This window comes from Peromyscus leucopus, chromosome 5 (assembly GCF_004664715.2).
Source record: "Peromyscus leucopus breed LL Stock chromosome 5, UCI_PerLeu_2.1, whole genome shotgun sequence".
NCBI lineage: Eukaryota > Metazoa > Chordata > Mammalia > Rodentia > Cricetidae > Peromyscus > Peromyscus leucopus.
This window is the reverse complement of record NC_051067.1, coordinates 108,635,440-108,654,523: the sequence shown is the minus strand read 5'-3', so window position 1 is coordinate 108,654,523 and position 19,084 is coordinate 108,635,440. Positions and strand designations below refer to the sequence as shown.

The 19,084-nt window shown below is 44.6% G+C and overlaps 1 protein-coding gene across 1 annotated transcript in view; it reads right to left on the bottom strand.

Moving 5' to 3' along the window:
* Tango6 (transport and golgi organization 6 homolog) overlaps window positions 1-19,084 on the bottom strand; it is a 170,298-nt gene that overhangs the window by 18,537 nt on the left and 132,677 nt on the right. The window contains 1 exon segment of the mRNA XM_028857728.2: window positions 10,565-10,678. Coding sequence (XP_028713561.1) covers window positions 10,565-10,678 — 114 coding nt within the window.

The following is a 19,084-nucleotide window of genomic DNA, read 5'->3' as shown; positions in this document are numbered from 1 at the left end:
TGACGCTAAGGCTGGGCATTCATAAGTAAGAATAAGCCTCCATTTGTGATTTATTTGGGAGCTGGGTGGCGGGCCCCCCAAAAGAGTAAAAACAACCAATACCACCACACCTCCTAAATAGTTCCATCACCTGGGGACCAAATACTCAAATTATGAGCCTATGGGGCCGGTCTCATTTAAACCACCACAACAACTTTCTGACAGCTTGCTCAGAGGAGCCATGAGATGTCGCCACATTTTGAATCTCTAGGCCATTGTTTGGAAGTCACTTTAAATTCTGTCAGTGTGGGCGACTAGACCCATGGCTGTTGCCCGTTTTCATTTATCACTCGTCAATTATTGGCTTTACGATAATGTTTTCAGGAGGCTGGGGACGTGGCTTAGGATATGGCAAGCATGAAGACTAGAGCTAGGATCCTCCGTACTCACACAAACTGCAGACAGGCATAGGGGCCACCTAGAATCCTAGCACTCTAGAGTCAGAGACCGGGCCAACTGGCGAGCTGGACTAGCTGGAATCAGTGAACTTCAAGTTCAGCAATAGACCCTCTCTCAATAAATAAAACAGCGAATAGTTGAGAAAGGCACTCATCATCAACTTCAGCTCTCCACACACAAATGGAAACACATGTATGTGCACCTGCATACACATGCGCTCTTGCACATGTGTGTACATGCATATACAGATGCACACACACCATACACACAGATAAACCCTTTTTTTGTGCTCTTTCTTAAAAACATAGTACAGGCCGGGCGGTGGTTGCGCACGCATTTAATCCCAGCACTCGGGAGGCAGAGGCAGGCGGATCTCTGTGAGTTCGAGGCCAGCCTGGGCTACCAAGTGAGTTCCAGGAAAGGCGCAAAGCTACACAAAGAAACCCTGTCTCGAAAAACCAAAAAAAAAAAAAAAAAAAAAAACCCAAAAATAAAACATAGTACATTTAACAAATGTAGGGAATGGTAGATAGAACAAGTCAGAGCACAGGTTTTAAGGTCAGAAGGCCTAGTTTAAAACACTACCACCTACTAAAGTATGGTCCAATGAAGTCTGTTTCATTTCAGTGAGTGCAGTCATTTGTAAAATGGAACCAACAACACCCACCCCCAGAGCTCCCGGGAGAATGAACTGAGATTAATAATATATTTAAGTACCATTCTTTCTTTTTTTGGGGGGTGGTGGTGGTGGTGCTGGAGATAGAAGCCAGAGTCTTGGGCATGCTAAGAGGCCATGAGCTATACTGCACTGAGCTACACTTTAGTCCTCAGTGCCACTCTCTAAAAGCAGATGGCAGTATCATTAGTCGTGGCCCTCTATCCATTGCTTCCTAGTGGGAGCAATAAAGTAAGAAAACAATGGTGTCAGAAGCCAAATCAAGTCCAAATCTACATTGAATCCTTTGGTTGCAGAGGCAGAGGCAGAGGCAGAGGCAGAGGCAGAGGCAGAGGCAGAGGCAGAGGCAGAGGCAAAGGCAGATGGATCTTTGTGAGTTGGAGGCCAGCCTGGTCTACATAGTGAGTTCCAGGACACCTAAAGCTACACAGTGAGAGATCTGTTGCCCCCCAATTCTTTTTTGAGATGACCCATGGTGACATGGTGAGAACCTGGTATAAAAAATGTAATGTACCAAAAGTTCTAGACAGCTATTTAAACTTACTGTACCTATGTATGATACTGTACTTGGTCTGAGCCAAAAGTGATGTCTGCATGTATTAAACAGTGTAAGCCATTCCATTAGTGTGTGTGCTTTTATGTTCTTATGCATCAGCTAAAATAAAAAATTTTAAAAATTGTAGCCATCAAGTTAATTGCCTGTTTATCCACATGGACACAATCTGACCAGTCATTACAGAAATATCTTCGGTAGAGTTTTTTAAAAGTCATTTTTAGGGGCTGGGGCTGTGATATCTCAGTGGTAGAATGCTTGCCTGGCGTTTGTTAGGTCTTGAGTGCGAGCTTCAGCCTTGGCAGAGGTGAGGGAAAGAAAGAAAGAAAGGAAAGGACCGAGGCTGTAGCTCAGCTGGTCCGGTCCTTGGGCAGCATGCACACCATAGGCCTTGGCTTCTGTCCCCAGCACCACATAAACTAGACTTGACGGGACATACCTGTCACCTTAGCACCCGAGATGATTGCAGGAGGTCATCCTTAGATACATGGCAAGTTTGAGGCCAGCCTGGGCTACATGAGACTCTGTATCAAAAAAGAAAGAAAGGAAAGGAAAGGAAAGAATCTAATCACAAAAGAAAATAAAACACAAAAAAATACAACCCCAGACCAAGATAACCAATAACCCGGCTGGGACCACAGTTGAGCAGGCTGTGGTAGCGTTAACGATGGCAATAACAGTAACAGCACAGCAACATAATGACCACTAGCAATCACCTTTTCTGCTGCTTTTACATGACAACCAGAGTCTTGAGACTCACACATGCAGAACCATCTCCCTCTTGGCTCCTCTCTGTCAGACAGATACAGCAGGTGTGGAAAGAGGTTTAGAGAGGTTGAGGGATTTGCACCAAGATCTTGTTTAATACTACAAAAATTATCCTTGGGTCTCTCACTGCTTTCTCTATTCAAGTGACAGAACTGACTTCTTTCAAGGTAAGCATGTGAGAAATACTGCTCCTTTGTCTTGCTGGAGCTACAGTGTGGGGGTGGGTAGAGGAGGAAGAGGACCAGAGACACTATCCTAGGAAGAAGCTCTTCTCAAGATGGCAGCAATAACAGATGGAAATGGAAGTAAAAGGGAGTGAACTGTGGACTCCTAAGACCTTTTGTGTTTCTACTTCCTGAAAAAGATAGATTGAAGTCCTAAACTCCAGTACCTCAGAATGTGATGTTGTTTAGAAACAGTGTCATTGTGATGAAGGCACATCTACCTAAAATAAGGCCATAATGGAGTGGGGTAGAGCCTGGGATGGTTGATATTGCTTGTCAACTTGATGGGATCTATAATCATTTAGGAGATAAGTCTCTGGGTACAGCTGTGAGGGGCTACCTAGGTGAAATTAGTCTCTGAGCATGCCTGTGAGGTATATTATCTAGACTAGGTTAGCCTCTGGGTACAGCTGTGAGGAGTTACCTAGTTTAGGTGAACTGAAGTGAGAAGATTCCATTAACTGTGAGCGACACACCATTCCATGTGTTGGGGATCCTGGACTACGTAAAAAGAGAAAGAGCTGAATACTAGCATTCATCCCTGTTTCCTGACTACAAATGTTCTTGCTGCCATGATTTCCCTGCCAAGATGGACACCATCCCCTTGAACTATAAATTGAAACTCCTCCTTCATGAAGTTGCTGTCTCATATTTTTCAGAGCAATGGGAAAGGTAACTAATAAAGTCCGCAATCCAACAAGATGGATGTCCTTGTTAGGAGACAGTAATACAGAAATGGGAATGCAATGCTGTATCTAAGGATACATAACCATGACAAATCAAAACAGGATGCAGTGAGATTCTGCTGCTTTATCACACCCGAGGTGGGATGCTCTGTTATGGTGCCATGGCAATGGAATTCAAGACCTAAAGAGGATTTTTTTCTTTGATGAACAGCGAAGATTAGAATATCTAAAAGCATGTCAAGAGGGAGCTGTATGAAGGGAAGAGACTATAAACATACAGTCTATTGTCAAATTCTGACTATGTAGGACAACAAGGGTATGGCGGTATTTTATTTGTGCTGAAATGTGATTTTATTTGTATGTTAATAAATAAAGTTGCTTGGGGGTCAGAACTAATAGCAAGCCATAGCAGAGCTGGGCGTTCGTGGCGCACGCCTTTAATTCCAGCACTTGGTAGAAGAGCTAGGTAGATATCTGTGTGGTCAAGGATACAGCCAGCATTGGAGACACACGCCTTTAATCTCAATACCATAGAAGACCTGGAGGGCTGTACATACAGGCAGTGATGTGTTTGGATTTACAACCAGTGAGAAGGCAGAACAGAAAGACTATATAAAGACAAACACACAGGAAGTAGGGCTTTTTTCGGAGAGGTGTCTTGGCTGAAGAGGCTAGCTGCAGCAGGCGGTAAGGCTCTTAGCTCTGATCTCTTGGCTTTCTTCTTTGCATTGGTTCTGTGTTTCTTATTTAATAAGATGGTTGGTTACATCTACACAAGGGTTTGTATTAAGCATCGGTACTAACAGGAAACCTGTGACCGCACCAGTCACAGCAGCTGATTGGCTGGGTGCTTCCTGGTTGACAGGTTAGTGCTTCATGCTGCCAGGAAGGTTCTTTGGTTTAGCTTCTTCTAGGGCTCTCCTATCCACACTTTCAAGGGTTGCAGAGGAAGACGTATTACCTGGACCCCAGTCAGTTATACAGAAATGTTCCTTTCATTGTTCCCGCATGGAGACTTCTATGCTAAAAAGAGCAGTGTCTGTGATCATTCTGGGAAGGACACTCATCTATTTACTGTACTCACAGTACAAAACAAACCAAATGGGGCTGGAGGGATAGCTCAGCCGTTAAAGGCTAGGCTCACAACCAAAACAAACCAAATGACCTCAAAATAACTTCCAAGATAAGGAAAAAAAAACCAATAAGAGGAAAGAAACTTTGCATTTGATCTGTGCTTGTTTATAACTCGAATCTGCCAGTGATCAAGTACCACTCCTCAGTCTCTACTTGGCCTAGACAGACAAGCAGCAGGTGAACCTGGGACACAGGCATTGCGTTCCGTGGGTGGACCACAAGCACCTTCTGTGATTAGAAACCACTTCCTTCTTTTCAGCATGATTTTCCTTTCACAGAAACTGCTATTATGATGGCTAAGAGTGAGGATGAGAGAAGGGGGTGAGAGGGAACTTAGAAACTTAAATTACTTTCAAATCCCTTTATGCCCTAACGCCAATACACTTTGAACAAGGCTCAACAAAAGCTAAATTCTTATTAGATGCCTGGTGTTTATAGAATGCTAACCGTATAGACACTCATGCCTTCCAGCTACAACAATGTCAAGAGGGAGGTTTCTACCAGTCTAGCACTGCATATCAGCTATGGCAGCATATTCCTATGAGTCCAGTCCTCTGAGGCAGAAGATCGTGAGTCTAGGTTAGCCTGGGTTACATAGAAACCCCATGTGATTGCTACTTTTATGTCAAGTTAACACAAGAAATGGTCATCTGATAGTAGAGAATCTCAATTGAGAAAAAGGCTCTCTAAGAGTGGGCTGTAGGCAGGCCTGTAGAGTATTTTCTTAACTAGTGATTGATGGGGAGGGTCCAGCCCATTGTAGCTGGGGCCACCCCTGGGTTAGTGGTCCTGGGTTCTAAAAGAAATAGGCTGAGCAAGCCATGGGGAGCACGCCAGTAAGCAGCACTATTTCATGGACTCTGCATCAGTTCCTGCCTTCAGGTTCTTGCCCTGTTTTGAGTTCCTGTCCTGACTTCTTTCAATGATGAACAGTGATGTGGAAGTGTAAGTCAAATAAACCCCCAGGTAAATCTTCCCTAGGTTGCTTTGGTCATGGTGTTTCATCACAGCAATAATAACTCTAAGGAAATCACTTCAAAAAAACAAAAGCTAGCCATGATGGTCTACACTTTTTGTTTTGTTTGGTTTTTTAAGGCAGGGTTTCTTTGTGTATCCCTGGCTGTCCCAGAACTTGCTCTGTTGACGAGGTTGGTTTCAAACTCAGAGATCCACCTGCCTCTGCCTCATGAGCTCTGGGATTAAAGGTGTGCACCACCACCGTCTGGCGCCTTTCTTTTTTAAACGTGTAGCTCAGGCTGTCCTGGAACTCATGATCTTCCTCTTCAGCATATCCCACCAGTGTGTCCAACCAGCTGTTTTTGTTTTTATTTAATTGAGATAGCTTTGTTATGTAGTTCTGGCTGGACTAGAACTTGCTATGTAGAGTAGTCTGGCTTTGAACTTGAGTGATCCTCTTGCCTCTGACTTTGGGGCTGAGATTATAGGCATGTGACACCAGGCCCAGCTGCTCCTTTTTCCTATTGTATTTGCAGCTGTTCTCCCTTGTTCATAGCAGTTACACCTTATAAAGTCACATGAGTGCTGAATTAGTGGGTACTGGTGCTCTGCTTCCACTGGAAATACAAGGCAGGCTCTCATAGCCTTGGTTCTGCTAAAGCATTTACTTTGTAAGGACTTACTTTTTATTTGGTTTCTCGAGACAGGGTTTCCCTGTGTAACAGCCCTAGCTGTCCTGGAACTCACTCTGTAGACCAGGCTGGCCTTGAACTCAGAGATCTGCCTGCCTCTGCCTCCCAAGTGCTGGAATTAAAGGTGTGTGCCACCACTGCCCAGCTGTAAGTTCTTAAAAAAAAAAAAAAGACAAACAAAAACCCCCTCTGTTCTTCACTAGATTCCATCTTCTAGTTTTGGCCAAAAGACTTCTTTTCTAAGGTTCTTACAGTATCACTGCCTCATCAAATAACCTGTCCCTACAGTAAAGCCAAGAAAGCAGAAAGTCCTATGCACACAATGGGCCCTTTAAAGCCTGCACTCTCTTAAGAATCTGCCTGCATTTTGGAGCCTACTTCAATGAGGGGGCACCTGGCACAGCCTTGAGGCAGGGGGAGGGGCTTATAGAAGGGAATGGGGGGGGTTGGGAGGGGGAGGTTGAGGCACAGGAGGAGGGAAGAGGGGGATCTTTGGTACGTAAAATGAATAAAAAAAATTTTCTTAATTAAAAAAAAAAAGAAAAAAAAAGAACCTCCTGCTCCTCCTCCCTCTCTCAGGGAGCGGTTCACTGGACCGACTGTATGGCTGCTATCTGAAGACATGCCAGCCTCACAGGACAGTGCTCAACTTCTATGCCCTAATTACTGCCTCTGGACCAGATCTATGAACATGTATACTCTAAACATTTATAACACATAGAATAAATGAGTCACTGGGCAAAGATCAAACTTGGGAAGAGAGCGGTAGTTACCACCATCTCTTTATTCTGTTGCTTAGCTCGTTTTTTTCTGTGTCGAGAAGGCCTATTCTTAACTTCGAAACCTACACAAGTTACAGGTCTGAACATGCCATGCCTCCTCTCCTGGGTATTCCTGGTAGATTTGTTTTTTGTCAAGGTAAGGTGGATAGGAGTTTAAAGAAGGCAATGTCTGGCTATATACTGTAAGGCTGTATATTCCACAAATAGACTCTAAAGCTAAATCAAAGGAGAGACATTTTTCTTCAGTAAGACAGTGAGTGCAGATTTTGTGTTGATTGCCACAAAACAACACTCTGGCTACTTCCGAATGAGAGTGAACTAAAAACTACCTCCTCATCATCAGAGGCAGTGACAGCTTCCCACAAGCAGCAGATGAAACCTGGCACTGTCTTTTGGCTAGCTGTTGCTGGAGAGATGGTGATTAGCAAGACAGAAAGGAAAACCTAAAACTTCATCACAGAGTAGCATTCACTTCAGCTGTTCCTGGGGGCAAAACAGCTCCAAAGAGAAATGTCAGTGTAAGCTTTGCAGTTATCTCCACTCCTCATTACAGTGGCCCCAGTCATAATCACAGCTACGATTACGAGATTTAACACACCTGGTCTCAAGGGTGCAGTAGGGGAGAGTCAGGCATCCATCCATCCCATTTCCTTCCTTCATCCACTGAGTAAGCACAATTCAAAAATTTCAGTGAGGACTAGAGGTGTGAAGAAGAACAGGAGAGGCATTTTCCATTTACACTGCTTTTTGAAAGTGACAAAGATCTTCAAGGCCACAGGTTAATTCCTGTTTGGTGAGGCGAACAGCGCTGCTTTCATTAGCTATATACAGATGTGAGACACCTAGATAGTTTCTTTCTTTTATTTTTCTTTCTTCCTTTTGGTTTTATTCCCCCCCCCCCATAGCCCATGTTAGTCTTGAACTTGGCTATGTAGCCAGGGTGATCTGATCCTCCTGCTCCCAACTCCTGAGTGCTGGGATTATAAGCACACAACAGCACACTCAGCTTTTAGAGTTCTTGCTTCAGCTTTTACTGTGCTAACCAATCATTTTTTTCTCTAGTTAACACACGTATATTCTCTTTCATTGTGTGTGCATACATGTGTGCATAGTGTAACCCATACTCAGTAAGGATGCATGCACTAAGAATTTTTTTCTTTTTTGATATTTGGTATCAAACTTAGGGCCTTTAATTACTAAGCATGAGGTCTACAAGTGAGCTACACCCCATGTCCAGAGTTTTATAGATTCTTTTTGTTTTATTTGTGCAGCCCAGGAGCACCTATTCTGTAGCCGACAATGAACTTGAATTGACTCTCTTGCCTCTAGCTCCCAAGTTTTGGGATTACAAGGGCACAACACCACACTGCTTAGATTTCTCTTTAAAAGGTTATAACTTATATTTTTAAGTATTTTATTATTTATATTCTTTTTATTTGCACGCACACGTGTATCCCTGTGAATGTGCCTGAGGAGGTCAGAGGTATGCCAGATCTGCTGAAGCTGGAGTTACAGGCAGTTGTAGCCCTCTGCAAGAACAATATGTGCTCTTAACCACCGAGCCGTTTCTCCAGCCTCTTAGATCAACTTATACTATTAAATAGTTTAGACTTGTAGAAGATTTTAATGTAGAATCCCTGTATTCCCCTCACTCAATCCCCCCAGTTATTAAGGATTTACATAAACAGTGGAATTGACTAGGGACACAGTGTAGTGCAGACTGGAATGAGTGAAGCTCTAGGTTCAACCCCCAATTCCAAAAAGAAAAACTGCAACGAGAACAACACAAGGACCATGATACATTTACTAGAAGCTTCACAGATTTTGTTGTTGTTTGAGATAGGTTCTCGCTATTAGCCTAGGCTGGCCTTGAGCTCACGATCCACCTTCCTTGCCTCCTAAATGCTGGGATTATACGTATACACCAGTACGCTTAGCCTAAGTTATTTTCTTGAGTGGCAGGTGATTGAGTCCAGGGCCTTTCCTGTGCTGAGTGGCAGGCAAGTGTTAGACCACGGAGCTATATCCCCAGCCCTGTAGACCTTAACAAAGAGGGAAAATACAGATGTTTCTTAATTCTCGTTTGTACAGCAGATTCTCCACAAAAGCTGTGTGTATCCTACAGCGGTTCATCTAATTCTATGAACACTGGTGCACATGTTCCCTATCTCATCAACAGACAAATAGGTGAGAACTCCATTACTGCACAATTCTTCCTATAGGGAAGCTCTTGTGACTCGGCTAGACCAGTCTTCCCCACTTCCTTTGGGTCACTATTAGTCACATCCCAATATCCATTTCCTGCCATCTGACTTGCTAACTAAAAACTCTGATTTTGTTCCAAGCAGAAATGTGCCAGTTAAATGCAGCATCAGGACATCTTACAGAGGGGAGTAGTTAGGTGAGCATTCCGGCTAATGACTGAAACAAAGTAGGCTGGGGATGATGCTAGAAAACTGTCCCCCACAAAGGACCTAAAAATGCCTAGAATGTCTTTCTCTCCCCTTCCGTATCTCTCATTTACGTCAGTGCTAGAGGCCATGGCTAGTGCCATCATGCTGCAGTCAGGAGACAAAGGGCTGTGACAATCCCAGATCCACTGGCCTCGCTATGGCTACGCAGCTAAGAAACACACACTTATGACTGGATAAAAACAAATCCCCACTTGTCGAGGCCACTCTAGTCAAGCTTTTAGAACTCGCAGGTGAACGTGTTTGTGCCACATGAGCTCATTCAAGCCAAACCTTACCCTAGACAAGGCACATGAGAAGGCAGAAGTGCAGCTGAGGGTGACGGACGGGGAAGTGGCTGTATGGAAATTCAGCTGCCGGGCTGAACAATAGCAAGCAGGCATTTATGGAGACGGCATGGCTGTGCAAGGCCGGAAGGGATAAGTAAGAGTGGGTACATGTACAAACAGGTATCAGCAACCTGATAGGGTAAAACACAAGCAGGAATAAAGCCTCTCTGTGTGACAGAACAATCACTCTCCCAATAGCTTCCCCGAGGTTTGGTTAAACACTGATGTGCTAGCCACAGATGAGCCTGTGGATGCCAGCAAGTGAATTATTAATGCAGATTCTAATCTGAAATCAGCTGGGAAGGCGGTTCCATCAGAAGCAAGAGGGAAATTAATTTTGAGTTTATTCAATCTTAGCACACATTTGGATTCATAAACTTTCTTCCTGTATAGACCGTACAATGGGGAGAGGACCAACCAAACCCACTTGAAGGAAGGAAGAAAGTGTATTTTATACCACAGCAAAATATGGATTGAACTCGGAGCTGGAAAGAATGAAGCCTCCCGTATGAACCACGAAGTGAGTCAGAAAGACAAGCCACCCGAGCTCAGGCTGCAGAGCAGGGTGAATGTGCTCCAGCTCCAGCTAGCTCACCTTGGAACTGGCCCAAGACTCACGGCCAGGACTCACGGCCTCTGTAAACGCGTGTGGATTTCCTGCAGCAGTTACTGCGCAGGTGTCTAATGCATTACAGAGACTCTTACTGAAGACGCAAATGGTACCATTTTCTGGTTAGGAAAACCCTGCTGACCAACTCCTATCTAACAAAGGTTCAAGCAGGACCTGTACAAGGAAGACTGGATACCAGGACAACACAAGGAAGGAAGACGCTCACGGGGAGAGGCAGGCTTACCTCAGTTGCTTTCCGGCTGAGTCCCCGGAGCAGCAGCACAACCACGTGGACCGCGGCTCTGCGCACCTGAACGTCACTGTCGGTCTTAGCCACAGCCATCAGGCAGGCTGTCACCTAGGAGGGCAAGGGAAGAGGTCAATAGGAACCAGGATTGCATAGCTATGTAGCCTTTCAACTGCGTTCCTCTCAATTACACACTCCCAACAGCAATCTGGCTTAGAAAGGGGTGGTTTAGTTCCCTCATGTTCAATGAAGAAGGTGAGATCAGTGGTAGAGGTCCTGAGACAGCCAAGATTTTTTGGAAAAGGTCAAAATCTGGTTTGAAATGCAGGGATAGAACCAGGGAGTGGGAAGGCATAGATGTCTACAAAATAGGTATTTCAGAAAAAAAAAGGCAAGGCGAAATGCAAGTATTCCCTAAAATTGGGGAGAAGGTGTTAGGTGCTCATCTTTCGGAACATCACATCAGAGGAAGGACAGATGGGTCAGAGCAGGTTTTAGGGCCTGAGGACCATGAGCCTTAGCTATGGAGTTGCCGAGTTCCTGGGCTGCCATGAGATGGGTATGCCCCGGATGACAGTCTCAGCACAAGGTCAAGAGGAGAGAGAGTCTCCTTTTCCTCTGCATGTCCACCCAGTCCTTCAAACCTAGTGTCCATTCTAGGAAGTCAGCAGGGCCGGTTTAGAAGCTCCCTGCTTGAGTCTCTTCCTTTGTGAAACAGATCTTTCAGCACGCAGTACTTTCAAAGACAAGTCTATCTCAGGAAAGAAAGACTAGAAATTACTTGCAAACATGGTCTCATGTGGCCAGTGAGATGGCTCGGAGGGCACAGGTGTGAGCTGCACAGGCCTGTGACCCAAGCTCTTTCTCCAAAACCCTTATAAAGGGGAAGGAGAGAACTGACCCCTGAACACCGTCCTTTGACACCGCCCCCCACTAAAATAAAACATGGGGCCATGTACACAGCTAATAATTACATGTCCTAAAAACGAGGCGGTGCGGGGCTGGGGAGGGCTCTGTCAGTAAACTGTGTGCTGTGCAAGCATGCGGACTGGAGTTTGAAACTGGTACCCACACAGCAGAGGAGAGATGCAGGAGGGAGGGAGATAGATAGATAGATAGATAGATAGATAGATAGATAGATAGATAGATTCTAAGTCCTATACCAGCTGTCCTACGACCGTTCCTCATAAGCACAAAGACACTCTAAAACTTCAATGAGGAGACACCGTTAACAATAACAAGATACCTTTCTGGGGCATTCATGCAAGGCTTAAAAGGAAAAACGACTTTTGTGTGCCACATGGCAATAACAAGCTGCGAGGATATCTAAATTATTCAATTGGTTTCTCACATAGTTTTGCTATTAGGTTTTCATTGTGTGCTTGTATTTCTTGGCCAGCAGTGGAGGGAATTCTAGCCATGATAAGAAAATAGCCAGATCGTGTATTAGAAAACATGTATAAATACTTATTATTTTCAAAGGATGGGGAATACAGGCACAATGAGGAAACAGGCTTGTGTAGAAATTTTAACGATGCAGGTTGTATTTTTCACAGCTTTCAAACAGTTGGGCAGAGTTCAAAGTGTCTAATTAATCAGCGATGGCAGAAGATTAGAAGAAGGAGGCTTGTTCTGAAATATAATTGCATCTGTGATGTGCTGGCATTCCATCAAGTTGTGCATCTATTAGACAAACTTGCAGTTTGAAAGGGAAGAGAAATCCCAGAGAAACTGCAACCCACTGGGAACCGTTGTTCAGTAAGATCCAGGAAGCTACCTCTCTGCTTTGGACCTGGGACCTCCAACCCTAAGGCCAGCAGGGGCAGCTTCCATGCCCCTGGCATTAACGGCAGAAGCATTTCAGTCCTGAGGAATTCCTTGGGCCACCTCCAAAGAGGCAACAAGATAATAGCTACCTCCGCTTTCAAGCTTAGTATTTACAAGGTAGGAACTGAAGGCAGAGAGACAAGTTAGAGCCGGGCTGTAGACTTTCCAGACACATGAAAGTTTTCCTTACTTGGTTTCATAACATAGGAAGCCAGCCCAAAGCAACGTCACAAGCCGAGGCTCCTGAGTGCTTGGCCGTGCCTTTCAGGGTTTAGCTTGGGGTCCATGATTCCGGTTTGGGAGACCAAGGTTTCCCACTTAGAATCCTAATGGTGCCTGCCTTTGCCTCCTCTGTTCCTGCGTCTCAGCTCTCTGTGCAGGCCTGGTTCTGACAATTAAGCTACAATTTGGACATCTAGGGAGAAGAATTCTGTTTAGAAAAGGGCTTTCCCAGCTGGGCGACAGTGGCACGCACCTTTAACCCCAGCACTTGGGAGGCAGAGACAGGTGAATTTCCGTGAGTTTGAGGCTAGCCTGGTCTACAAAGTGAGTTCCAGGACAGCCAGGACTGTTACACAGAGAAACTCTATCTCAAAATGAAAAAGAAGAAAAAAAAAAAAAAAAAAAAAGGAAAAGGTCTTTCTCTTCAAAGTTAATTCTTCGATCCCTAAACTATCTTGAAGGTACAGTGGAAAAAACTGTGCTCCTATAATGGTTTCTGGGATGGCCCGCTGATCATGTACCATTTGCAAGCAGCTGTCCAGGACAATCAGAAAGGGGTCTAAGCGGTTTCTCAGAAAATTGGGAATCAATCTACCTCAAGACCCAGCCCTACCACTCTTGGGCATATACCACAAATATACATGCTATGTTCATAGCAGCACTATTCGTAATAGCCAGAACCTGGAAACAACCTAGATGCCCCTCAACTGAAGAATGGATTAAGAAAATGTGGTACATATATACAATGGAGTACTACTCAGCAGAGAAAAACAATGACAACATGAAATTTGCAGGAAAATGGATGGAACTAGAAAATATCCTGAGTGAGGTAACCCAAACCCAGAAGGACAAACATGGTATATGCTCATTCATAAGTGGATACTAGATATAAAGCAAAGAACAATCAGACTGCAACCCACAGAACCAGGGAGGCTACATAGCAGGGGGGACCCTAGGATGACTGTGGCTTATAATAAGTTTTGGTTTTACTCAATTACTGGGCAAGCCTCAATGAAACATTTCACTATTAGGATAAGAATTTGTACTGTATCAAGCTGATAATAGAAAAATAAATAAATAAACATTTAAAAAATGAATAAATTAAAAAAAAAAAAAGAGGCCTAAGATCAGAAGAGGCCAATGAACCTTCCTCTATACCTCTGCCATCAGGACCACATCCTATAAAATGGAAAGGCTGTTCAAGGCAGTAGGATTTTTGTATGGCCTTGTGTATGTCATCTAAAGGTCAGAACAGCATTCACGCCCAGCACATACGCTGCTTTCCTGCAGGCTGGTACCCTGGGCTTCTGCCTATCCCTAGAAGTGGGGAGACTGCAAGGCTGTCACCTTCCATCTATCTAATCTGAACAAGCTACTCCATGGCTAGTCTTTCACCTCCAACTCCAAGGACAGACTCAACATTGCCTTTCACCTCTAATAGCCATGGTGAAGCACAGACATGATGTAAGGCCTTTACTAATTTATGAATTGGTAGAATATTCCCAGTTCCTAAGTTCTCCTACAGGACAGGAATCCATTTTGTATTAATTCGTGATACTTGCCCTGAGGGTCAATGTACCTATTCTAATAAAGGACACTGCTGAAGTCTTCCTCTTCCCAGGCAGACCCACAGAAGCCATATTCACATCTGAAAGCCATACAGAAGGAAAGATGATGGCTGCTTTGAAAACATTAGTGGCCAGTTCAAGAAACTGAACATTTCACAGGAGCCACAGAAATAAGGAAAATCATCACTCCCAAACTGCTGGCACATATCATGTATAAGGAAGACTATATAAATAAAGACAATAAAATGGCAAGATTACCAATAACTGACTTTGGAAATTCCAGGAGAGTAGTTACTAGAGTTGAAACATGCATCAAGAAAACATGACTTCAATGTCCCAGCATCTCTTCTTCACCTTCCCTACAGCTCCGCTTGTTAAAATTCAGTTGCTGTGCTAACGTGTCCAGCTTACTCACTTAACCTACCAGGAAAGGAACCATGATGGTTACTTGAGCTCCTTTAGGGTCCCCAAAGCTCATGGCAGGTACCCTGTTCCGTAGGAAAGTGCACTGATGGGAAAGCTTGTGATGAACTCAGAGCATGTGATGGCTTGAATGAGAATGTCCCCATAGACTCTGGCGTTTGAACACCTGGTCTCCAGCTGACAGCACTTTTGGGAAAGCTTAGCAGGGGTGACCTGGCTGGAGGAGGGACGTCAAAGGGGGCAGGATCTGAGTTTTCATCCCTCCTAGGTTGCTCTCTTTATTTTATGCTTATGGTTCAAAGGGTGAGCCTTGCCAGATGAGGTGGCGCACACCTTTGATCCTAGCACTTGGGAGGCAGAGACAGGCAGATCTCCACGAGTTTGAGGCCAGCCTGGTCTACACAGAGAACTCTAGGACAGCCAGGGCTACATAGAGAGACACTGTCTCAGAAAAGAAGAAGAAGGAGGAGGAAGAGGAGGAGGAGGAGAAGAAGAAGAAGAAAAGAAAGGAAGAGAAAGAAAGAGAGACAGAGAGAGAGAGAGATGTGAGCCTTCAGCTTCCTGTCTTCCTGTTCCTGCCATCATGTGTTCACTCCACCACCATGGACTCTAGCCCTGTGGAACTGAAAGTCCGAATAAACTCCTTCATATATAGGCTGCCTTTGTCATGCTTTATCACAGCAACAGAGAAGTAACTAATACCAGCAGTAACTCTGTACCAGATCTCAGAGCTCAAGCATGTGGAATTTGGGGCACTCATTAACGTAGACTATTTCATAGCCTTGTCACCTGGGGCACATCTTATTTGCTGGATTAAGGACAGGCCTCTTCCTGTGGTGACTTAAATCACATTGCTTCACACAGTGATAAAAATAAAAGCCTATCAAGATTTGGTTTCAAGCAGCACAGTGCTCAACATGAACAAGAAGCTGTAGAAAAATGATAATGTACTCTAAACAGGCTAAATCTTGACATCAACAAAGAAGAAAAACTTGAATTCCTAGTATGAAGACGGTGGAAGAGCTGAACCCACACTTTCTTCCCCTTCCTGCCAGCCTATACACCATATGAAACCCAGTGTCCCCAAATCTGGACAAATTAGGACAGCTCTCTTCAGATGCCACAGCTAGAGGGGCAAATGTCCCCAGAGCAAAGGGCATCAGAGGAGGCTTTGATGGCTAGTTCAACTTTCTAACAAAGTAGACTATGGATCTGCTCCTCCTCTGCCCTCTTAACACTTATCGGTGTGACTTCCTTCCCTGACACAGGGTCCCAGCTTTGTTCGAGCCCTGTGCTTGGTCTGCTGAATCATCTTGTCCTGTCCACTGTAGTCTTTTCTTCGTGTAGCTGGCTCCTACTGCTCCTTCTCTTCCTCTCCCCTCTGCGGCCACAACCCACCTGGACCGTTATCCTCCAGGCACATGGATCACCTCTTCCCTTACATCTTTGCTCAAATGCCACTCAACAGAAAACGTTGCTTGTCCATCTCATTTGTGTCCAACAACAAACTGTCTCTTCTCTCACCAGGTGTAACTTCCATCGTGACATGAAATATTTATTTATTTATCTACTGTGTGCTTCCTGTCTCCGGAATGCTAGGTCCAGGAGGACAGAGATTTTTCCTGTGCTCAAAGCATGTTCTCATCATCCAGCACATGGCTTGGCTGTAGGCCCAACTGGTACAGAGTATGTGTTCAAATCATGTCTACTGAATGACTAACAAAATGAAGACCTACTAAAGAACTGGCAGCTGCTGGGTGGTGATGGCACACAGGCCTTTAATCCCAGCACTCAGGAGACAGAGGCAGGCAATTCAAGACCAGCCTGGTCTACACAGGTCCAGAACAGCCAAGGCTACACAGAGAAACCCTGTCTTGAACTAACCCCCACCCACCCACACACAAAAAGAATTAGTTATCTCTTTCATTGTTGAAAGCAAACACCTTCCAGAAACAGCGTAGGGAGTAAAGATTTACTTTGGCTCATGGACAAGAAGGAATATGGGAAGGCATGGAGATAAGAACATGAGGCAGCTGGTCACATTGCATCTGCAGTCTGGAAGTAGAGAGGTGAATGTAGACATTCAGCTTATTTTCTCCTTTCTTCTTTTTATTTAGTCTGAGACTCCAGCCCATAGGATGGTACACTCACATTAAGAGTGCGTCTTCCCTTCTCTGTTAAATCTCTCTAGAAACACCCTCATTGGTACCTCTGGATGTATCTCCAGGGGGTTATAAATCCCCTCAAGGTGACAATGAAGATTAACTACAAGTTTCCTTTGTCAACAGAGGTCTGCCTGTCTCTGCCTCCCCAGTGCTGGGATAAAACGCATGTGCCACCACGCCTGGGTAACGCCTCACTTTAAACCACAATATTCCACCTCTGTCCTCAAAGGATTATAGCTATCTCATAATGCAAATAGTCACTTCATCTCCAAAAGTCTCTAAACTCTTAACAGTTCTAACATTATTCAAGTCCAAAGTCTCATTTAAGAAAAAAGGTAATCTCTTAACTGTGAACCCCATAAAACAAAAAGCAAAAACCATACTTCTAGGATATAACGGCACAGGTTAAAAATTTACATTCCCATAGGGAAGAATGAGGATATTCAGAAAAGACCAGACAAGCAAACCTGAAACCTATCAGAAGAGAACTAAACCCTAGCTCCCCATCTGCATCTTGGGACCCTTAGTGACATCGTGTGGGCTCCAGTGGACTCAGGAAGCCCCCACCCTTCAGTTCTATTACATGCAGCACACAAAGCCCCTCTCTCCAACTGATTCTGCTCTGAGCCTGCAGCTTTCCTTGGTGGATATCCCATGGTCCTGGAATCTCCAACACCATGGATTTCCATTTCAATTTTTGATTCCCCTTCACAGATTTTGCAGGGCCTGTCTTCACGGCAGGGAATCTATCCCTGCCATACACTGCTGAGCTTCAGTGACTCCGAAACCTTGGTGCATCCCCATGATTAGTAACTTGCATTTTGCATGCCTGCAAAACCAGCACATGTGCATGATACCATCAAGTGCTCCTGCCAGCCTGAGACCCTGAATGCCCCTTCTATGGCAGTTGTAGTGGCCTCTGTGTGACCTTGGCAGCTGGACCTTGGAAAGAACTTCCCTATGTGGTTATTCTTGAGCAGTCTCATAAACCACATGGTCAGCTTTATCACAGCAAAGGCCCCACTTCTTGGTACCAATCTTCTGTATTAGGTACTTCTCTTTCTGTGACAAAATCCTTGACAAAGACAAACCTAAGGGAAGATTTACTTTGGCTCAGAGTGTAAGAAAGGCTACAGTCCATCACAGCGGGAGGTGTCACAGAAGACATCAAGGTAATGTTACCTCCACAGTCAGGAAGCAGAGACAGATGAATACTGGCACTCTGCTTATTTTCTCCTTTCTCTCTCTTCTTTTTTTATTCAGGTTGGGGCCCAAGATCATGATTAGTGCCACCACATTCACAGCAGGTCTTCCCTTCTAAGCTAAATCTCCTAGAAATACCTTCCTAGACAAAACAAGAGGCATATCTCTAGCCTCTAACTCTAAACCCTATCCAGTTGATAATGAAGATTAGCCATCCAGAGTGGAACATATCTGTAATCCAAGTACCTTGAAAGCTGAGACAATCTCAAAAACCAAGGGCTGGAACACAGCTCAGTGGGAGAGTACTTGCCTAGGATATGCAAGGTTCTGGGTTCAATCCCCATCACACGCACACTCACTGCCCACCACGCCCCAATCAAAAATCCTCCACTCTTTCCATGTTAATGGTCTAAAACAGTCTGACTGCAGAAGGGCTCAATGGGTAAAAACACTGAAGCTGGCAGGTCTCCAAGCATGTTCAAACTTGTAGTCCACCTCAGGTACCTGGTTTGGCACTGATGACAAGGCAAGCGTGGGATGCTACATAAGAACATTTAAGAGGAGGAGGAGGCAGAAATTACAGGGGAGGGAAACACCTAGTTTTTCAAATCGGAGGGAATATATTGCTGTCTGAAGTTTTTCTGCCAAAATCTATTAAAGTAAGAGCTGCAAGATCTTTCCTGCCTGTAGCTTTAGTTTCAAGACACAAAGGCAATCTTCTAAGTGAGCTGAAAACATTGTGAGACAATACAGAAAAAATGGTAAAAGGAGTAAATCCTGGAGCTAACAACCCACATTCAAATCCCAGTCCTGCCATGTGCTATCTGCATACCTTGGCAACTTATTTAGTCTGTACCTCAGTTTCCCCTTTTAGCAATAGATTGGTTGACATATGTAAGGTATTAAATGCTTGCTATTATGCCTCTCTTTTAAACATGTAGGAACTAGCCTTCCCAGATAGATAGCCATACTCTCCTCTGCATTAGCCATCAATCAGCTAACACAGTACCCACTCCATGCCAAGAACTCTGCTAGATGCTATAGGGTATGAGAAAGCGGATGAAGAACAGTCTGAGGTTTAGGGATGTAGCGCAGTAGGAGCATGTTTG